Source organism: Pelodiscus sinensis, chromosome 2 (assembly GCF_049634645.1).
Source record: "Pelodiscus sinensis isolate JC-2024 chromosome 2, ASM4963464v1, whole genome shotgun sequence".
Lineage (NCBI taxonomy): Eukaryota > Metazoa > Chordata > Testudines > Trionychidae > Pelodiscus > Pelodiscus sinensis.
In genome coordinates, this window is record NC_134712.1 from 257297930 (window position 1) to 257317186 (window position 19257).

At 58.5% G+C, this 19257-nt stretch overlaps 1 protein-coding gene across 3 annotated transcripts; it reads left to right on the top strand.

Annotated features, from left to right (window-relative positions):
• The first annotated feature begins 6612 nt into the window (after positions 1-6612).
• Positions 6613-18837, top strand: LOC102461564 (uncharacterized). 3 transcript variants are annotated; one of them, XM_075923049.1, is made up of 5 exons: positions 6613-6803; positions 11579-11705; positions 12373-12477; positions 13104-13172; positions 14329-18837. In XM_075923049.1, the coding sequence occupies exons 1-5, from the start codon at positions 6669-6671 to the stop codon at positions 15495-15497; spliced, it is 1605 nt and encodes a 534-aa protein (XP_075779164.1). In that variant the 5' UTR covers positions 6613-6668; the 3' UTR covers positions 15498-18837. The 3 variants fall into 3 exon arrangements, with proteins under 3 accessions (XP_075779164.1, XP_075779165.1, XP_075779163.1); XM_075923048.1 differs by having other exon boundaries at positions 6615-6803; positions 13101-13172; XM_075923050.1 differs by lacking the exon at positions 13104-13172 and having other exon boundaries at positions 6614-6803.
• Positions 18838-19257: the final 420 nt, after the last annotated feature.

Sequence of the window (19257 nt, forward strand, 5' to 3'; positions counted from 1 at the left end):
TCAAGCGGTGTGTCTGTTGGGACCGGGACATAAGGTTGGGGGAGAAAGGCGACTGGGTTACAGCAGGGAGGGGAGGGGTTGGCTCTGGGGAAGGGAAGGGAAGGAGAGGGGAGGGGGATTGGGTTGGGACCCGCACTGCGTCCGGCGAGGGGCGGGGGGGTCACCGTGGAACGGCGTGGCGAGTGGCGAACCCTCCCCCGCTTTGCAGGGAGGCGAGGGAAGCCCCGCGCAGCCACCATCAACGGGCCGGCTGGGGAAATCGTGTTATTCTGAGGACGGTTGTGTAATTCAAAAAACGTTCCCTAAAAAAAACCCGTGCTATGGCGAAAACATGTTAAGCAGGCACGTGTTAAATGAGGGATTACTGTTTACTGAACCAGTTACCGTGGCAGCAGACGTGTGTGGGCAGCGTTTTCATTGAAGTAGCTGCACTTAGGCAAATCATTATTCTGCAAACTAGAAAGGTCAGAAAATGTATTCCCAGAATTCTGCTCGGTTACGTCTTGTCAACCAAGGGGTCTCTGGCCCTGGTGCATGGAGGAGAGACGTCCGCACCATGGACCCTTCCTCAGGAACAGGGGACATGGTCTCGTGCAGGAGACATGAAGATTGCAAGCCTATCAGATTAGATCATGGACCGCAAGCATTTTTATGGGGGGGCCCTCCAAGACTTTGATAAGTGGTCAAGGGCCACTCTTTTCTATGGAGGGGGTGATCGGGCTAGGCCAAGGCGAGGGCAGCGAGTGAAGTGCCCCTCGCTCCAGGGGTGCCCAGCACCTAGAGGGAGCCACCAGCTGTTCTGAGCAGCCTCCGGTGGCAGCAGGCAGGAGCCTGCCTCGGGGTGTCGACAGGCGGGCTGGATCAAAAGGCTTGGCGGGCCGCATGCGGCCTGGGGGCCATGTCGTGCCCACCCCTGGTTTAGAGGAAGGATTCTCAGCAGACCTATGGTAACATTTTCCAAAGTGCCCAAGTGACCTAGGTGTCGAAGGGCGCGTCTCCGCTGCAAAACCCCCTCCCCCGGCAGCAAGTCCTAGAGCAGGGGCGAGCCGCATGCCCCTGGCAGGTCGGAGGCAGGGCTTCCCGCACTCTCCCCGTCCCCGGGCCCTGATTGCCCTGAGGACGGGGGAGCACGCAAAGTCTCCTCCTGCCGCCAGGGGCATGGGCCCCTAGAGGGAACCTCCAGCTGTTCAGAACTGGGGGTTCTCTCTGGGAGGGGGGCAAAGACTTCACACGCTCCCTCCACCCCCAGGCCTGTCAGGGTCCGTGGGTGGGGAAGCACAGAAGTGTCCTGGCCCCGCCCCTTCACCTGAGGCCCCACCTCTTCCAGGGCTACAACAAAAATGTCTGAAGTCGCCCCGCATCTAAAATTATTGCCCACCCCGTCTTAGAGTCTGGGTCAACTGCCTCAGGCTTGTGCGAGGAGGCTAAAAATAACAGTGTAGACGTTCCTGAGACTGTCCGCCCTGCTGGGTTCCAAAGCCCGGGGTTCAGGCTAAACGGGAATATCCACACACTTATTCTGAGTCCCACAGCCTGAGCCAGCTGAAAGGGTCTCTAAGGCTTGCTGCCATGGATTTTTTAAGATAAACTCTGGGTCACATTTTCTGAAATATAAGGGGATTTATACATTTAAGTCACAGAGGAGTTTTGGAAAACACCAGCCTCTGACCTCACTCCGTGTCTTGGGAAAGCCACCTTGCTACTTGTGCCTCAGTTTCCCCTTTTTTTGTAAAAATACGGCAGGGAAAATACCGACTAGCCTCACAGAGGTTAGAGAGGTTTGACACATTCAGGTTTAAAAAGATCGCTGCTCCTTGCTCTTTGCAGAGGCAGCACACTGCGTCCTGGCTCAATGATGAAGGGAAGGCCGCAATTAGAAGTGAAAACCAATGCATTGAGCTGTTCTGACCACAGGGCAGTTTGCGGGAGTGGAGTGGGGAGGTGGGGTCTGGGCGGGAAGGTGGATGTGGGAATAGAGTGCGGGTGCGGGCTCTGGGCGGGAAGGTGGGTGCGGGAACGGAGTAGGGGTGCGAGCTCTGGGTGGGAAGGTGGGTGCGGGAACAGAGTGGGGGTGCGGGCTCTGGGCGGGAAGGTGGGTGCGGGAACAGAGTGGGGGTGTGGGCTCTGGGTGGGAAGGTGGGTGCGGGAACAGAGTGGGGGTGCGAGCTCTGGGTGGGAAGGTGGGTGTGGGAACAGAGTGGAGAGGCGGGGTCTGCGCGGGAAGGTGGGTGTGGGAACAGAGTGGGGAGGCGGGGTCTGGGTGGGAAGGTGGGTGTGGGAACAGAGTGGGGGTGTGGGCTCTGGGTGGGAAGGTGGGTGCGGGAACAGAGTGGAGAGGCGGGGTCTGGGTGGGAAGGTGGGTGCAGGAGTGAAGTGGGGATGTGGGCTTTAGGCAGGAAGGTGGGTGTGCGAGTGGGGTCTGGGCAAGAAAGGGGGTCACAAACTAACATGTCTGCCCCTCTGAGATTCGTCTACACCCAGACAGGTAGAAAAACCACACCCCCTATAGCGGTTACAGCTCACCAAGGTGTCAGCGTCACCCAGGTCTCCCAACACAGCTGATCAGAGACTTACAGATCAACAGCCAGGTGTAGGGTGAAGGAGGAAAACGGGAATCAGCGGAGTTGGGGGCTGGCAAGAGAAGATTACAGCTCATCAGATCTACAGTGGGTGGAAACGTTTCCAAGGGAACAGATTCTTGCCACGAAATGCTGCTTTGACAACAGTCAGTGTGTCATGGGAGTGTATCGGTATGATGGCGAAATGATCAGGGGCGGTCTAGCCATTCCCAGAAGGACCGACTCCTTGGTGTTGACTTTACTCACACGGTCATTTGTAATATCAAAGGGTATGTCTACACTACCCTCCTAGTTCGAACTAGCGGGGTAATGTAGGCATACCGCACTTGCAAATGAAGCCCAGGATTTGAATTTCCCGGGCTTCATTTGCATAAGCGGGGAGCCGCCTTTTTTAAAACCCCGCTGGTTCGAACCCCGTGCAGTGCGGCTACACGGGGCTCGAACTAGGTAGTTCGGACTAGGCTTCCTATTCCGAACTACCGGTACACCTCGAGGTGTACCGGTAGTTCGGAATAGGCACCCTAGTCCGAACTACCTAGTTCGAGCCCCGTGTAGCCGCGCTGCCCGGGGTTTGAACCAGCGGGGTTTTAAAAATGGCGGCTCCCAGCTTATGCAAATGAAGCCCGGGAAATTCAAATCCCGGGCTTCATTTGCAAGTGCGGTATGCCTACATTACCCCGCTAGTTCGAACTAGGAGGGTAGTGTAGACATACCCTAAGTCAGAAAGTGTCAAGGAGAGGGTGACATGGCCTGAAATTGACATGGCAGAAGAATATAAAAGATAGAACAGTCCAAATCAAGCCAAATCATTTCAGTGGCTCTCAAAGGAAATGAAATTTCTTCCCTTCCACCCCAGGGGGTGGCTTCTCCCAGTACTGGGAGGGAGGAGCAAGGCCTTGTGGGAGGTCTGTGCTTCTCAGGGTCCTGTGCCCAAGCAAGGGGCTGGGAGGGGGGTCTCAGAACCTGGCGTAGGAGTGGAGGATGACACAATCCAGCTTGTGTTTCCCAGACAGAGAGAGCAGCTCCAACTTCCGTAGAGCTGTTTGCTGCTGGTTCGGGGTCCAGGGAGCAGGGAATGGGGCTGCAGCGACCAGGCCTTGGAATCTTCAGAAATACCATCGAGCCAGCAGGGGAATTTTATTTTTCCATGTGTAGAGGAGAGGGAACCGAGGCAGGTTCAGCAAGTGGTTTTGTTTACGCCAGAGGAAACAGACGGAAGCAGACAGTGCACCAAAGCAGTCGCAACCCCTCCCAGCTCGGTATCATCTGCAAACTTCATAAGCGTCCTCTCTATGCCAATATCTAAATCGTTGATGAAGATATTGAACAGAACTGGTCCTACAACAGACCCCTGCGGGACCCCACTTGTTCTGCCCTTCCAGCAGGATTGTGAACTGTTAATAACTATTCGCTGAGAACAGTTATCCAGCCAGTTATGCACCCACCTTAGAGTAGCCCCATCTAGCTTGTATTTCTCTGATTTGTTAATGAAAAGGTCATGGAAGAACTGTATCAAATGCTTTTCTAAAGTTTAGGTATACCACACCCACCAACTCTCCCTTATCCAAAGGACTTATTATCCTATCAAAGAAAACTATCAGATTGGTTTGACATTGGTTACCTACCATCTTATTGGAAATTTATCATCCAGGTGTTAGCAGATGGATTCCTTAATTAGTTGCTCCATTATCTTCCATGGTACAGAAGTTAAACTGACTGGTTTGCAGACTCCTGGGTTGTTTTTATTTCCTTTTGTACAGATGGGCAAAAGATTTGCCCTTTTCCAGTCTTCTGGGATCTCTCCCGACTTCCATGACTTTTCGAAGATGAAAGCTAAAGGCTCAGATACCTCCTCTATCAGCTCCTTGAGTATTCTAGGATGCTTTTCATCAGGCCCTGGTGACTTGCAGATATCTAACTTCTGTAAGCAATTTTAAATTGTAAACTTCAGGCATTCATTATGTTAGGCGTCCTGTCGCCACCAACCTTCCTGGTGAAAACCCAAACTAAGAAGTAATTAAGCACCTTTGCCATTTCCAAGCTTTTTGTTACTTTTTCTCCCTCTTCACTGAGCAATGGGTCTACTCTTGGTCTTCCTCTTGCTTCTAATATATTTGTAGAACATCTTATTACCCTTCATGACTCTGGCTAGACTGAGCTCGTTTTGTGCCTTTGATTTTCTATTTTGCCCCTGCATACTTGTGTTATTTGCTTATATTCATCCTTTGTGCTTTGACATAGTTTCCACTTTTTATACAACCCCTTTTTGATTTTTTAGATTATTTAAGATCTCCTGATTAAGCCAAGGTAGTCTGTGTTTTAAGGCAGTCTATTTTAAGAATTAATGAAGTTGATTAAGTCAGGGTGGATGTGTCTCATACTCAGCATTTGATGTGTAAATGTGAATATCAAAAGAGGGGAAATTGCCTTTGTAGTGCATTAGCCAGTTAAGATTTTTATTCAAGCCTAAGTTGATAGTATTTAATTTGTAAATGAACTTAATTAGAACTGACTTAATTTGCCCCATTAACCTTGGTTCTACAATTGACAGGTAACTCCTTTTGCTGTTATATATACTCTGGATTCTGTAATTTCTACTCCAACTCATCTGATGAAGTGGGATTTACCCACGAAAGCTCATGACCTAATAATTCAGAATGGAGAGAGGTAACTAGTGGTGTCCCCCAGGGTCTGTCCTGGGACCCATCCTATTCAACCTATTTATGAATGATCTGGGGAGAGTGGATATCAGAGAGTGGCAATATTTGCAGGCTATATAAAGTTACTCAAGATAGTTCAGCCCAAAGCCGACAGTGAAGAGTTACAAAGGGATCTCACAAAACTGAGTGACCAGGCAGCAAACGGTCAAATGAAATGCAATGTCGATAAATGCAAAGTAATGCACATTAGAAAACAAACTTCCTCTGCCCGGGGAACCAGGAGCATGGAGGCACCCTCCCCACTTTGCCCAGGATCTCTGACAATAGCCAAACAGCGTTCAGTGGCCGTCAAAAAGGCCAGCAGCCTGTTAGGAGCTGCAGTGGAAGGGATTGAGAATCCCACAATGCCTCTGTACAAATCCATGGTACGCCTACACCGGGACTACTGTGTGCCGGTCTGGTCATCCCATCTCAACACCAGAAAACTCAGAAAGAGAAAGGTCCGGAGAAGAACCCTGAAAATGATCAGTGGCTTGGAACAGCTTCCTTATGGGGGTGACTGAAAAGCCCGCGACTTGTCCGCTTGGAAAAGAGACGACTAAGGTCTAGAAACACCTGAATGGTGGGGGACGGAGAGTAAGGGGGTTATTTACCACGTCATGGAAAACAAACACCAGCGGGTACCACTGAGATTAACAGGCAGCAGGTTTAAAACAGAGCAAAGGGAACATTTCTCCATCCAACAGCAGGGGATGGGTGACAGACCTGGTGATTCCCTGTTGTGTTCCCTCCCTCTGGGGCACCAGGCAGGTGGGGAGACAGGACACTGGGCTGGAAGGACTGTTGGTCTGACCCAGTTTGGCCATTCTGATGTTCTTGACAGGTGTGCGCCTGGGTGCAGTCAGTGCTGTGTGTGTGTCAGTCAAGGTGTGCAGTGTCAACTCAGAGCTGTGTGTATCCGTGTGTAGGTGCATGTGTGTGCAGAGTTTGTCCTCAGCGGTGGCGGGGAGGGGGGGGGATGTTGAACCCATATGTGCTGCGTTGGTGCCGAGTGTGCACCTGGGTACAGAGCCAGTGCTGTGTGTGTGAGCTCAGTGTGTGCCTGTGGTGTAGAGGGGCTGGATGTGTGTGGCATTGTGGTGTGTTGTCAGTGTGCGACAGTGCTGTGTGTGTGTGAGCTTGGTGTGTGTCAGTGCTGTGTGTGTGTGAGCTTGGTGTGTGTCAGTGCTGTGTGTGTGTGAGCTTGGTGTGTGTCTCAGCTGTGTGTGTGGCTGTGCTGTGTGTGTGTGGCAGTGCTGTGCGTGAATGCTGAGTGTGTGTCAGTGTGTGTGTGGCAGTGCGGTGTGTGTGTCAGTGTGTGTGTGTGTCAGTGTGACGGTGTGTGCGGTGGGGAAGCTCCCCGCTGCCGGCCCAGCCCCCCGCTCCCAGCATGCCCTGCCGGGTGGCCGAGCCGTGCGGGGCCGGGCCGGGCCGGGTGGTCGCGGGGCAGCAGCCGGGCCGGGCGCCGCGGCGCGGGGAGCCCCCGGGCATGGCCGGGAGACACCGGCCCGCCCCGCCTGCCCAGGTAGGAGCCGCCGCACGGGCCCAGCCACCGGCCCCTGGACCCCCTCCCCGCGGGACCCCCACTGCCCCATGGACCCCCCCGGCGGGACCCCCACTACCCCATGGACCCCCCAGCGGGACCCCCACTACCCTCTGCCCCCCCCCCAGCGGGACCCCCACCGGCCCCTGGACCCCCTCCCCGCGGGACCCCCACCGCCCTCTGCCCCCCCGGCGGGACCTCCACCGGCCCCTGGACCCCCCAGCGGGACCCCCACCGCCCTCTGCCCCCCCGGCGGGACCTCCACTACCCCCCAGCAGGACCCCCCACTGCCCCATGGACCCCCCGGCGGGACCCCCACCGGCCCCTGGCCCCCCCGGCGGGACTCCCACTGCCCCATGGACCCCCTGGCGGGACCCTCACTGCCCTCTGCCCCCCCGGCGGGACCCCCACTGCCCCATGGCCCCCCGGCGGGACCCCCACGGCCCCCTGGCCCCCCCGGCGGGACCCTCACTGCCCTCAGCCCCCTCCGGCGGGACCCCCACTGCCCCATGGCCCCCCGGCGGGACCCCCAGCGGCCCCTGGCCCCCCCGGCGGGACCCCCCAGCGGGACCCCCACCGCCCTCTGCCCCCCCGGCGGGACCCCCACTGCCCCATGGCCCCCCGGCGGGACCCCCACGGCCCCCCCAGCGGGACCCCCACGGCCCCCTGACCTCCCAGCAGGACCCCCACCGGCCCCTGGACCCCCTGGCAGGACCCCCACTGCTCCCCAGTGGAATCCCAGTGCCATCTGGTTACCCCCCAGAGGGGCCCCCACCGCTCCCTGTTCCCCCATGGGACCTCCACTGTGCCTCTACAGGACCCCCAGTGACCCCCAGCAGGGACCCCACCATCCCCTGGGCCCCCATCACCCACCTGTGGGACCCCCCACTCTTCCCCCCCACTGCTCCCCCCCACTGCTCCCCCTGCAGTACCCCCACTGCTCCTTGGCTCCCACTGCCTAGTGCTCTCTACCCCCACTATCCCCAGCAGGACCCCCTCTGCTCCCTGGCTCCCCCTCCGGTGGGACTCTCCCCCCCACTGCCATTCTTCCTATAGGAGCCCCTGCCACTGCCTCCCGGTTCCCATCCAGCACAATCCCCAACCGGTCACGGCCCCCCCAGCTGGCCTGGCTCTGCCTGCCCAGGTAGGAGCCGACCCCACCCTGTGACCTCCCTGCTCAGCAGGACCCCCACGCCCCACTGCCCCTGCCCCCCACCAGAGGGACCCCCCCACTGCCCCTGCTTCCCCCACCAGAGGGACCCCCCCCCACTGCCCCTGCCCCCCCACCAGTGGGACCCCCACACCCAGTGCTACTGTCCCTTTCTGTTCACTCTGGTCACTGTGCCCCCCACTGCATATGCCCAGTGTGTGCCCTGTGCCGCTGGCTCCCCCACTCACTGCCCCCCCACTCACCTTTGCTGCAGACAGCTGGGGACCGCCCCATCCCCGGCCCTGTGCACACCCAGGTGCTGCAGAATTCGAGGCTTTGTGTAAAAAAGTAAAGGACGCACAGGCCTTTGTGGCACCCACATGCACAGGCAATACGGCCTGGGGACAGGCTCTGGGATGGGTGGGCTGCCAGGGCCATATACAGGCAATACGGCCTGGGGACAGGCTCTGGGATGGGTGGGCTGCCAGGGCCATATACAGGCAATACAGCCTGGGGACAGGCTCTGGGATGGGTGGGTTGCCAGGGTCATATACAGGCAATACGGCCTGGGGACAGGCTCTGGGATGGGTGGGCTGCCAGGGCCATATACAGGCAATACGGCCTGGGGACAGGCTCTGGGATGGGTGGGCTGCCAGGGTCATATACAGGCAATACGGCCTGGGGACAGGCTCTGGGATGGGTGGGCTGCCAGGGCCATATACAGGCAATACGGCCTGGGGACAGGCTCTGGGATGGGTGGGCTGCCAGGGCCATATACAGGCAATACGGCCTGGGGACAGGCTCTGGGATGGGTGGGTTGCCAGGGTCATATACAGGCAATACGGCCTGGGGACAGGCTCTGGGATGGGTGGGCTGCCAGGGTCATATACAGGCAATACAGCCTGGGGACAGGCTCTGGGATGGGTGGGCTGCCAGGGTCATATACAGGCAATACGGCCTGGGGACAGGCTCTGGGATGGGTGGGCTGCCAGGGCCATATACAGGCAATACGGCCTGGGGACAGGCTCTGGGATGGGTGGGCTGCCAGGGCCATATACAGGCAATACGGCCTGGGGACAGGCTCTGGGATGGGTGGGTTGCCAGGGTCATATACAGGCAATACGGCCTGGGGACAGGCTCTGGGATGGGTGGGTTGCCAGGGTCATATACAGGCAATACGGCCTGGGGACAGGCTCTGGGATGGGTGGGCTGCCAGGGCCATATACAGGCAATACGGCCTGGGGACAGGCTCTGGGATGGGTGGGCTGCCAGGGTCATATACAGGCAATACGGCCTGGGGACAGGCTCTGGGATGGGTGGGCTGCCAGGGCCATATACAGGCAATACGGCCTGGGGACAGGCTCTGGGATGGGTGGGTTGCCAGGGTCATATACAGGCAATACGGCCTGGGGACAGGCTCTGGGATGGGTGGGCTGCCAGGGTCATATACAGGCAATACAGCCTGGGGACAGGCTCTGGGATGGGTGGGCTGCCAGGGTCATATACAGGCAATACGGCCTGGGGACAGGCTCTGGGATGGGTGGGCTGCCAGGGCCATATACAGGCAATACGGCCTGGGGACAGGCTCTGGGATGGGTGGGCTGCCAGGGCCATATACAGGCAATACAGCCTGGGGACAGGCTCTGGGATGGGTGGGTTGCCAGGGTCATATACAGGCAATACGGCCTGGGGACAGGCTCTGGGATGGGTGGGCTGCCAGGGCCATATACAGGCAATACGGCCTGGGGACAGGCTCTGGGATGGGTGGGTTGCCAGGGTCATATACAGGCAATACGGCCTGGGGACAGGCTCTGGGATGGGTGGGCTGCCAGGGCCATATACAGGCAATACGGCCTGGGGACAGGCTCTGGGATGGGTGGGCTGCCAGGGCCATATACAGGCAATACGGCCTGGGGACAGGCTCTGGGATGGGTGGGCTGCCAGGGCCATATACAGGCAATACGGCCTGGGGACAGGGTCTGGGATGGGTGGGCTGCCAGGGCCATATACAGGCAATACGGCCTGGGGACAGGCTCTGGGATGGGTGGGCTGCCAGGGCCATATACAGGCAATACGGCCTGGGGACAGGCTCTGGGATGGGTGGGCTGCCAGGGTCATATACAGGCAATACGGCCTGGGGACAGGCTCTGGGATGGGTGGGCTGCCAGGGTCATATACAGGCAATACGGCCTGGGGACAGGCTCTGGGATGGGTGGGCTGCCAGGGTCATATACAGGCAATATGGCCTGGGGACAGGGTCTGGGATGGGTGGGTTGCCAGGGATATATACAGGCAATACGGCCTGGGGACAGGGTCTGGGATGGGTGGGCTGCCAGGGCCATATACAGGCAATACGGCTTGGGGACAGGCTCTGGGATGGGTGGGCTGCCAGGGCCATATACAGGCAATATGGCCTGGGGACAGGGTCTGGGATGGGTGGGTTGCCAGGGATATATACAGGCAATACGGCCTGGGGACAGGGTCTGGGATGGGTGGGCTGCCAGGGCCATATACAGGCAATACGGCCTGGGGACAGGCTCTGGGATGGGTGGGCTGCCAGGGCCATATACAGGCAATATGGCCTGGGGACAGGGTCTGGGATGGGTGGGCTGCCAGGGTCATATACAGGCAATACGGCCTGGGGACAAGGTCTGGGATGGGTGGGCTGCCAGGGCCATATACAGGCAATACGGCTTGGGGACAGGCTCTAGGATGGGTGGGCTGCCAGGGCCATATACAGGCAATATGGCCTGGGGACAGGGTCTGGGATGGGTGGGTTGCCAGGGATATATACAGGCAATACGGCCTGGGGACAGGGTCTGGGATGGGTGGGCTGCCAGGGCCATATACAGGCAATGCGGCCTGGGGACAGGCTCTAGGATGGGTGGGCTGCCAGGGCCATATACAGGCAATATGGCCTGGGGACAGGCTCTAGGATGGGTGGGCTGCCAGGGTCATATACAGGCAATACGGCCTGGGGACAAGGTCTGGGATGGGTGGGTTGCCAGGGCCATATACAGGCAATACGGCCTGGGGACAGGGTCTGGGATGGGTGGGCTGCCAGGGCCATATACAGGCAATACGGCCTGGGGACAGGGTCTGGGATGGGTGGGTTGCCAGGGATATATACAGGCAATACGGCCTGGGGACAGGCTCTGGGATGGGTGGGCTGCCAGGGCCATATACAGGCAATACGGCCTGGGGACAGGCTCTAGGATGGGTGGGCTGCCAGGGCCATATACAGGCAATATGGCCTGAGGACAGGCTCTGGGATGGGTGGGCTGCCAGGGCCATATACAGGCATAGTCAGGCAGGGGGAGGTACTTCAAAGTGGCAGCGCCGCCCAGCAGTGTACGCTGGGCCCTTACCTAGTCACGTTGGGCCCTGTCGGACAGGCGTCAGTGCCAGGACAGTGTGGACTGTTGACCCACTGGGGCAGTTCACGCCTGCCTTAGCGCTACCTTGCGAGAGCCCGGCCGGGCCGCGTCCGTGTAGCCCCTCCCCTGCTCCGTCGTGGCTGCGTGTCACTCGTGCCACGGACGCTGGGCTGAGACACGTGCCTGGTATCAACCCAGCCTGGCTGAGCGCGCAATGCTTGTGGCCGCAGGTGCCTGTCACGTTTGATGACGTCGCCGTCTATTTCTTCCGGGAGGAGTGGGACACGTTTGCGGGATGGCAGAAGGATCTGTACCGGGAAGTGATGACGGAGAACTACCAGCTCCTGCTTGCTTTGGGTAAAGAGCTGGGGGACGGGGAGGTGAGAGGGGGTTGTTATTATTTTGCTCAGACTCTGGGGAGCCCTAATAATTTTTGTTGCCCTTTTCTGAACCTTTTCCAATGCCCAGAGATCTTTTTCGGAGATGAGGCGACCACATCCGCACGCAGGATTCAAGCTGTGGCTGTACCATGGTTTTACACAGAGGCAATAAGAGATTCTCGCTCTTATTCCCTAGCCCTTTTTTAACGATTCCTCACACTCTGTTTGCTTTTTTGCCTGCCGCTGCACCCAGAGTGGATATTTCAGAGAGCGATCTGCAGTGACTCCAAGATCTCACGGGTGTGGGAAACACAACAGCAGCGCTGGCTGTTTGCCGTGGGGCAGGCTGTGCGGATTCTGGCTGACGCGTGGGCGTCTGTGATGCTGTTAAGAGCGTCCGGGTTTTCAGTGGCGTCTCTGCACGTTTTGAAAGTCGGTGCTGAACTGGGCTTTCCTGCTGTCTCGTTACCTGTCCACTTGCTCACGACTCTTTGAAAGCAAGGGCCCGCTTCACGGCCCCGGGGAGGGGAGATGGGGGGGTTCAGACCAATTGATCACGTAATGGAAAACTGTTCAGTGAAATCACGACTACGCGGCTCGTACGATCCCGAGTCCTGATGCTCCCAGTCTCTTTCCGCTGACAGGCTACACGGGCCCCAAGCCCGACGTCTTATATCGGCTGGAGCGGGGGGAAGAGCCGTGGGTCCACGCCCCACAGAGCCCCGTGGCATGGGGGAGCCCCTCTCTGGGTGAGTACCAGGAACCCCAGCTCCTCAGCGCTGCTACCGTAGGCGTCGTAGATTCACAGAACTGTATGGTCAGAAGGGACCACAAGGGTCAGAGGCCAGTGACCCCTTCCCACGTTGCTGCCCCGGCCCCCTTCCTCCCCTGGCTTCCTCCAGCAGAGCTGTCACGTCTGGGCATGTCCCATCGGCCTTGCATCCCCTCCCCCGCCCATTCGCCCCCAGCACAAACCCCTGGCCCCTCAGTTTTCAGACTCCCTGTAGATTGTGATTATTTTAGTAGAAATTGTCAGTTGGGGAGGGACCTGTTAGCCGAGGAAGCTGTCATCCTGCCATCCATGCTGTCCTGCTAGCCACTGCCACTGTTTGCTCCTTTTTATAGGCCTTCCTGGCGCCTGATTGGCTGGTTCCTCCTTGCGGCCCTCTAGGGGGCCTTGGAGGACTTCTCTATGGCTTTCTGGTGTAGGGAGGGCCACAAGCCTCCAGCAGGGGGCCTCGGGCTGCAGCCAGGCAGAGCGGTCAGGGGGAGGGACAGAGGCATGTGCTGGGGGAGGTGGCATGGGGCTGCCCCGGGCAGGGCGGCCGAGCGGCTCCCTGGTGACGGAGCATCCGGGTTCTGTTCCCTCCAGCAGAGGAGGAGCCGTGGGTCAGCCCCCTGCAGGACGCCAGGGCGTGGGGGTCTCCAGAGAGCCCCCGCCAAGGTGAGTGGCACCCAACCTGGCTCGGGGCGCTGGGGAGAAGTGCTGGGCAGAGACCCCATCTCCGGGTGCAGGGGGGCTGTGTCCCATGTATGCAGCGTGGACTGTCGCCGGCTGCTCACTGGCCCAGCCGGACCCTCCTGCCGGGGAGAAGCTGGGTGCCCGGGCCCTGCACCCTCCGCAGTGTGTCCGTATGGGCCGCCACGGTGCCCTCTAGAGAGCTAGATCCGGGCAGGGAACTGTTTTTGGGTGGGGGGAGGGCCACTGGCCCACAGGAAAACCAGTCGGGGGCCGCCCACAAGGGAGAAGCAAAGTGAGGAGAAGGCCCCCCTCCCATTCCCCTCGCACACGGTAGATTTTGTGGGCTCCAGCCCTGCGGGTGGATGGCAGAGGGGCTGGAGCGCCAGCGCGGGCTCCCCAGTGCAGAGCCTCGGCAGCGGGATCCAGGCAAGCCATGGGCCAGATGCGGCCCCCGGGCCTGAGGTTCCCCACCCCTGGACTGGTCTGTAAAATGAAGAGTGGTGCGGAGAAAGTGACTAAGGACGAGTTATTGACTTGTTCCCATAACACAAGAACTAGGGGTCCCCCAAGGAAATAAATAGGCAGCAGGTTTAAAACAAGCCAAAGGGAGTTTTTCTTCATGCAGCGCACAGTCAACCTGTGGAACTCCTCGCCAGAGGATGTGGTGGGGACCGGGACTTTAACAGCGTTCAAGAAAGAGCTAGATACATTCCTGGAGGACAGGTCCATCGATGGCTATTGGCCAGGATGGGCAGGGATGGCGTCCCTAACCTCTGGACGACGGGGGGTGGATCACGTGAGGATTCCCTGTTCACTCCCTCGGGGGCACCTGGCGCTGGCCGCTGTGGGCAGCAGGACACTGGGCTGGATGGGCCTTTGCTCTCCCCCAGTCTGGCCGCTCTGAAGTTCTCTCCCCAGCCACGGACGGGGCCCTCTGAGGAAACGCTGCTGTGGGGGAAGCCGTAGGCCGTGCCCTGCGCGGGTGCCTGTGGATCATGCTCATTGCTGAAAAGCCAGGCCCTTCACCTCCTCCTGGGTGCAGGTGCCTCCGGTGGAGAAGTGTCCCGGGCGGAGGGGGTGGGGTGCCCTGTACCGGGAAGTTTACTGGGTCCATCTCCAGACTCTCTTTTCCCCGCAGGTGGCAGGGTCGGGAGCAGGTCTGGGGCGCAGCAGCCGGGTGCCGGGGCAGGGACGCTGCAGCCCTACCGGCCGTTCCCAGGGGGGTCGGACGAGAAAGCCGTCCTGAGCCCCGAGCTGCGAGGAGCCCCCCTGAACTCGTGTGAGTCCCGGGCACCGGAGAGCGCGCTGGGAGTCCCATGGGGGCGTGACTGGTGCGGTGGCAGCCCCCCAAGCACACCGCCAGGCCCTGAGACGGGGGAGGGGTCCCACCCGTGCCCGGCGGGTGCCCCCAGCGCCCACGGGGCGGCCCCTCCCGCCATGCCGGAGAGCAGCGCTCCCAGGATGGCCCCGCCCCACACGTGCCCGGAGTGCGGGAAGGGCTTCCGGCAGAAGTGGGACCTCGCCAAGCACCAGCGAACCCACTCGGGGGAGCGGCCCTACCCCTGCCCGGACTGCGGCAAGAGCTTCAGCCACGTCTCCAACCTCCTCAAGCACCGGCGCATCCACACCGGGGAGCGGCCCTTCGCCTGCGGGCTCTGCGGCCGCAGCTTCACCCTCAAGCAGGTGCTGGTCCGGCACCAGCGCGTCCACACAGGCGAGCGCCCCTTCCCCTGCCCCGACTGCGGCAAGAGCTTCAAGGACAAGCAGAAGCTGACGGTGCACCGGCGCGTCCACACGGGCGAGCGGCCCTACGTCTGCGCCGACTGCGGCAAGGCCTTCGGGCAGAGCCAGCGGCTCAAGACGCACCGGCGCGTCCACACCGGGGAGAAGCCCTACGTGTGCAGCGACTGCGGCCGGGCCTTCAGCCAGGTCTCCAACCTGTACACCCACTGGCGCACCCACACGGGCGAGCGCCCCTTCCCCTGCGCCCAGTGCGGCAAGAGCTTCGGCCTCAAGCACGACCTGGCCAAGCACCGGCGGGTGCACACGGGCGAGCGCCCCTACCCCTGCCCGGACTGCGACCGGAGCTTCAGCCAGAAGCAGGACCTCACCAAGCACCGGCGGGTGCACACGGGAGAGCGGCCCTACCCCTGCGCCCAGTGCGGCAAGAGCTTCAGCAACATCTCCAACCTCCTGGCCCACCAACGGACCCACCTGGGGCAGCGGCTCCCAGGGACCCAGCCCAGCAAGGAACGAGCCGGCTGGGAGATTGGGGCGAGAGATGGAGCCATGTCTCTGGCGCTGTGAGCCATGGGCGGCTCCCCCTGTCACCGGTGCCAATCAGGAGTCACTCCGCTCCTGTGCAGGTACTGCCAGCGGCAGATGTGCTGATTGAGGGAGCAGAGTGGAGGGGTAGTGGGGAAGAGGACTGAGGGGTGCTAGGTCTAGCCACTCTAGGGGTCATCAAATGAAATGAATAGGGAGCAGGGTTTTTTTCATGCAGCGCACAGTCAACCTGTGGAACTCCTTGCCTGAGGATGTTGTCAAGACCAGGACTTTAACACTGTTCAAAAAGGAACTAGGTAAATTCATGGAGGTTGGGTCCATCAATGGCTATGAGCCAGGATAGGTAGGGATGGTGTCTGTTTGTCAGAGGCTGGAAATGGGCAACGGGAGGGATCACTTGATGATTGGGAATGGAAAGCGACTGTCTAGGAAGGAGTCCAGCAGAAAGGGATCTTGGGGTCATAATGGACCACAAGCTAAATATGAGTCAGCAGTGTGATGCCGTGGCAAAAAAAGCAAACATGATTCTGGGATGGATTAACAGGTGTGTTATGGGCAAGACACGAGAAGTCATTTTTCCACTCTACTCTGCACTAGTTAGGCCTCGGTTGGAGTGTTGTGTCCCGTTCTGGGCACCACATTTCAAGAAAGATGTGGAGAAATTGGAGAGGGTCCAGAGAAGAGCAACGAGAATGATGAAAGGTCTAGAGAACATGAGCAGTGAGGGAAGAGTGAAAGAACTGGGCTTGTTTAATTTGGAAAAGAGAAGATTGAGGGGGGACATGAGAGCAGTTTTCAGGTATCTAAAAGGGTGTTACAAAAAGGAGGGAGAAAAATTGCTCTCCTTGGCCTCTGAGGATAGAACAAGAAGCAAGGGGCTTAAACTGCAGCAAGGGAGGTTTAGATTGGACAACAGGAAAAATTTCCTAACTGTCAAGGTGGTTAAACACTGGAATAAATTGCCCAGGGAGGTTGTGGAATCCCCATCTCTGGATAATGAAGAGCAGGATGGACAGACACCTGTCAGTGATGGTGTAGATGGTGCTTGGTCCTGCCGTGAGGGCAGGGGTCTGGACTCTGTGACCTCTCGAGGTCTCTTCCGGTCCTAGGATTCCCTGCTCTGTTCGCTCCCTCTGGGGCACCGGGCATTGGCTGCTGTGGGCAAACAGGACCCTGGGCTAGCGGGACCTTTGGTCCGACCCAGCCCGGCCGCTCTCAGCCCGCGCTGTCTGGCGGCCCCTGGTTGGGGTCCCATTGCTTTCAGTAGAAGCTGCGCCCAGGGTCTGGTTCCCGCCCCGCTATCTCAAGCATGCGCGAGTTACGCTCCCGTGGCCCGTGCTCGGGCTGCCAGCTCTGGGCATGTTACATGCCATTCCCGCCTTGCCCCGCTCCGAGACAGGCCACTTCCTGCTGGCCTGGGCCTTGCCATGGGCCGAGCGGCTGGGCCAGGCAGCAGTAGGAGCCCTAGCAAAGCCAGCTGGAGGGGCAGGCCCCTGGCCCAGGTCTCCTTCCAGCGACACGGGTCCCACGTGGCGTCTGCAGAGAGACAGACCAGCAGCAAAGACACGGACCGTGGGGCGGCTTCTGTCCACGTTCCCTGGGCAAGTCCAGAGCCCTGTCCCGGCGCCGGGGGGTTATCAGACTCCCGTGCCAGCTTGTCAGCGTTCCGCCCTTGGTTTCAGCAGGAAGCCCCAATCCGTCAGCAGGAGAGCGGCGCTTGGCGCTGGGGGAGCGGGGGAGCGTGCCGGTGCAGGGTGATCTGAGCTAGCCCTGGGGGAGAGCGAGGCTGAATAAGGAGCGGTCACTCTGTGGTCATCTGGGTTCCCGCAGTGCAGCTGCCTGCTCCCAGGCGAGTACGCGAGGGCCCCCTAAAATCTGTGAGCCCAACCCCAATATCTACAGCCCCCCTCCAAAACTGCTCCCTCAGAAGGGCTGAAATCCCCTCCTGTGCGCGCCATGACTTGCCTGGTAGAACCATGCACACCCGGCAGTCTGTGCCACTGGGGTCCGGACCAGGGGTCTCGCCAAGGGTGCAAGCATGGCCTGTCTGACCTTACTGCCTAAGGGTACGTCTAGACTACGTGGCTCCGTCAACGGAACCGTGTAAATTTGTTTGTTCGGTAAAGGGAAATGAAGCCGCGATTTAAATAATCGCGGCTTCATTTAAATTTAAATGGCTGCCCCGCTCTGCTGATCAGCTGTTTGTCGGCAGATCAGGGCAGTCTGGACGCTCCCCTGCCGACATGAAAGCCCTTTATCGACCTCCCCGGTAAACCTCATCCTACGAGGCATAACGGGGAGGTCGATAAAGGGCTTTCAGGTCGGCATGGGAGCGTCCAGACTAGCGCGCAGAGCCGACAAACAGCTGTTTGTCGGCTCAGCGCGGCAGCCATTTAAATTTAAATGAAGCCGCGATTATTTAAATCGCGGCTTCATTTCCTTTTGCCGATCAGCCTAATCTACATGGCTCCGTCGATGGAGCCATGTAGTTTAGACACACCCTAAAGGAGAGACTGTCTGGGTTTATTGCCACCTGTGACAACAAACAGTAAACCCCCAAACTATACAGCCTGGACCATGGGCCAAATCCCGACCTCCAGGACCTTGTGAATGGCTCCTGAAGTCTTTTTATTTGCTGTAGAACCTCAAAGACACAACTGCAAGTTACACACTGACCGGTCGGCCCCTCGCCACATTTGGAACTGGACGTACTCAATGAGGGAGCCTCAGGGACACACCCACCTTGCCAAAAGCATACGCGGAACAGTCCCCTGTTCAATGTAAATGATTAAACATCCAAAGGGAGACTTTAGAAAGAGATTTGACGAGGTAAGGGAATTGTTTTTGTAATGCTTCTGTTTAAATTAAGTTGGCGAAAAGCCGCATTAAATTTCCGCAGTGCGAAGTTTCAAAGCTGCGTCAAGTCGATGTTCAAATGGAAACTTTGGAAGGAACAACCATAACGTTTTGTGCAGCGTTACGAACGTTTGAGTTACGAACCTTCTCCATCCCTGAGTGCTTGGGAGTCTGAGGTTCTACCAGACCATCCTTGTTGGTTTTTTATTGTGTGCTCTGGGGTCTGGATGTTGACTATACCTTGCCCAAGAAATTTGGACCTTGACCAGAAATAATTGACTGCCCCAGCCTGGGTCATCTGGAAAGCTCCTTCAGAATATATTTGATACGCCACTGGATTGTACCCTGTAATTCCAGTAGAAAGCATCTCAGCCCGAGTGTTCTTCACCAATATTTGTCCTCTGCCCATGTTAGGGATGTGAACAGTGTAAAGACTGTTCACACTTTTGAAATGGTGTCAGTTAAATGTTGATGTGTTTACGAATTCACAAGCCGTCCCTGTATAGATTCTCTTTGTCTAGTGTTTTTACTAGCAACCAAACCAGTCACATGTATAAAACCCACTTTTCTGTTAAACTTTTCCCATAAAACCCCTGAGTTATCCAAAACCACAAGAAGTCTGATTAGAATTTCACCAGAGCTGGAGTGCGGGTGTCTGGCTTGTGTGCAGCCAATTAACAGGAGGACCAGCGTTGGAAAACACGTGTTCTGCGGGTGCAGATAATCCTGGAACGCACAGGTAACTGCCTGTTCTCCAAGCATGGAAAATGCAAGGGCAGCCCATAAGCATAGGTAGACTTGGCGGTCGCCTAGGGCACTGCCTTCAATGGGGCGCCCAGGGCACCCAATGATGATGTCACGCCATTGACGGCCATGCAGGTGGGGGTGCCGATCGCGCGTTCCGCCTGGGGCACCAGCTGCCGTA

Coding starts and splice junctions, on each gene's coding strand:
- LOC102461564 (XM_075923048.1), top strand. CDS start 6,669: ATGCCCTGCCGGGTGGCCGAGCCGTGCGGGGCCGGGCCGGGCCGGGTG. Junction 11,706..12,372: donor CCAGCTCCTGCTTGCTTTGG/GTAAAGAGCTGG, acceptor TTCCGCTGACAG/GCTACACGGGCCCCAAGCCC. Junction 13,173..14,328: donor TCCAGAGAGCCCCCGCCAAG/GTGAGTGGCACC, acceptor TTTTCCCCGCAG/GTGGCAGGGTCGGGAGCAGG.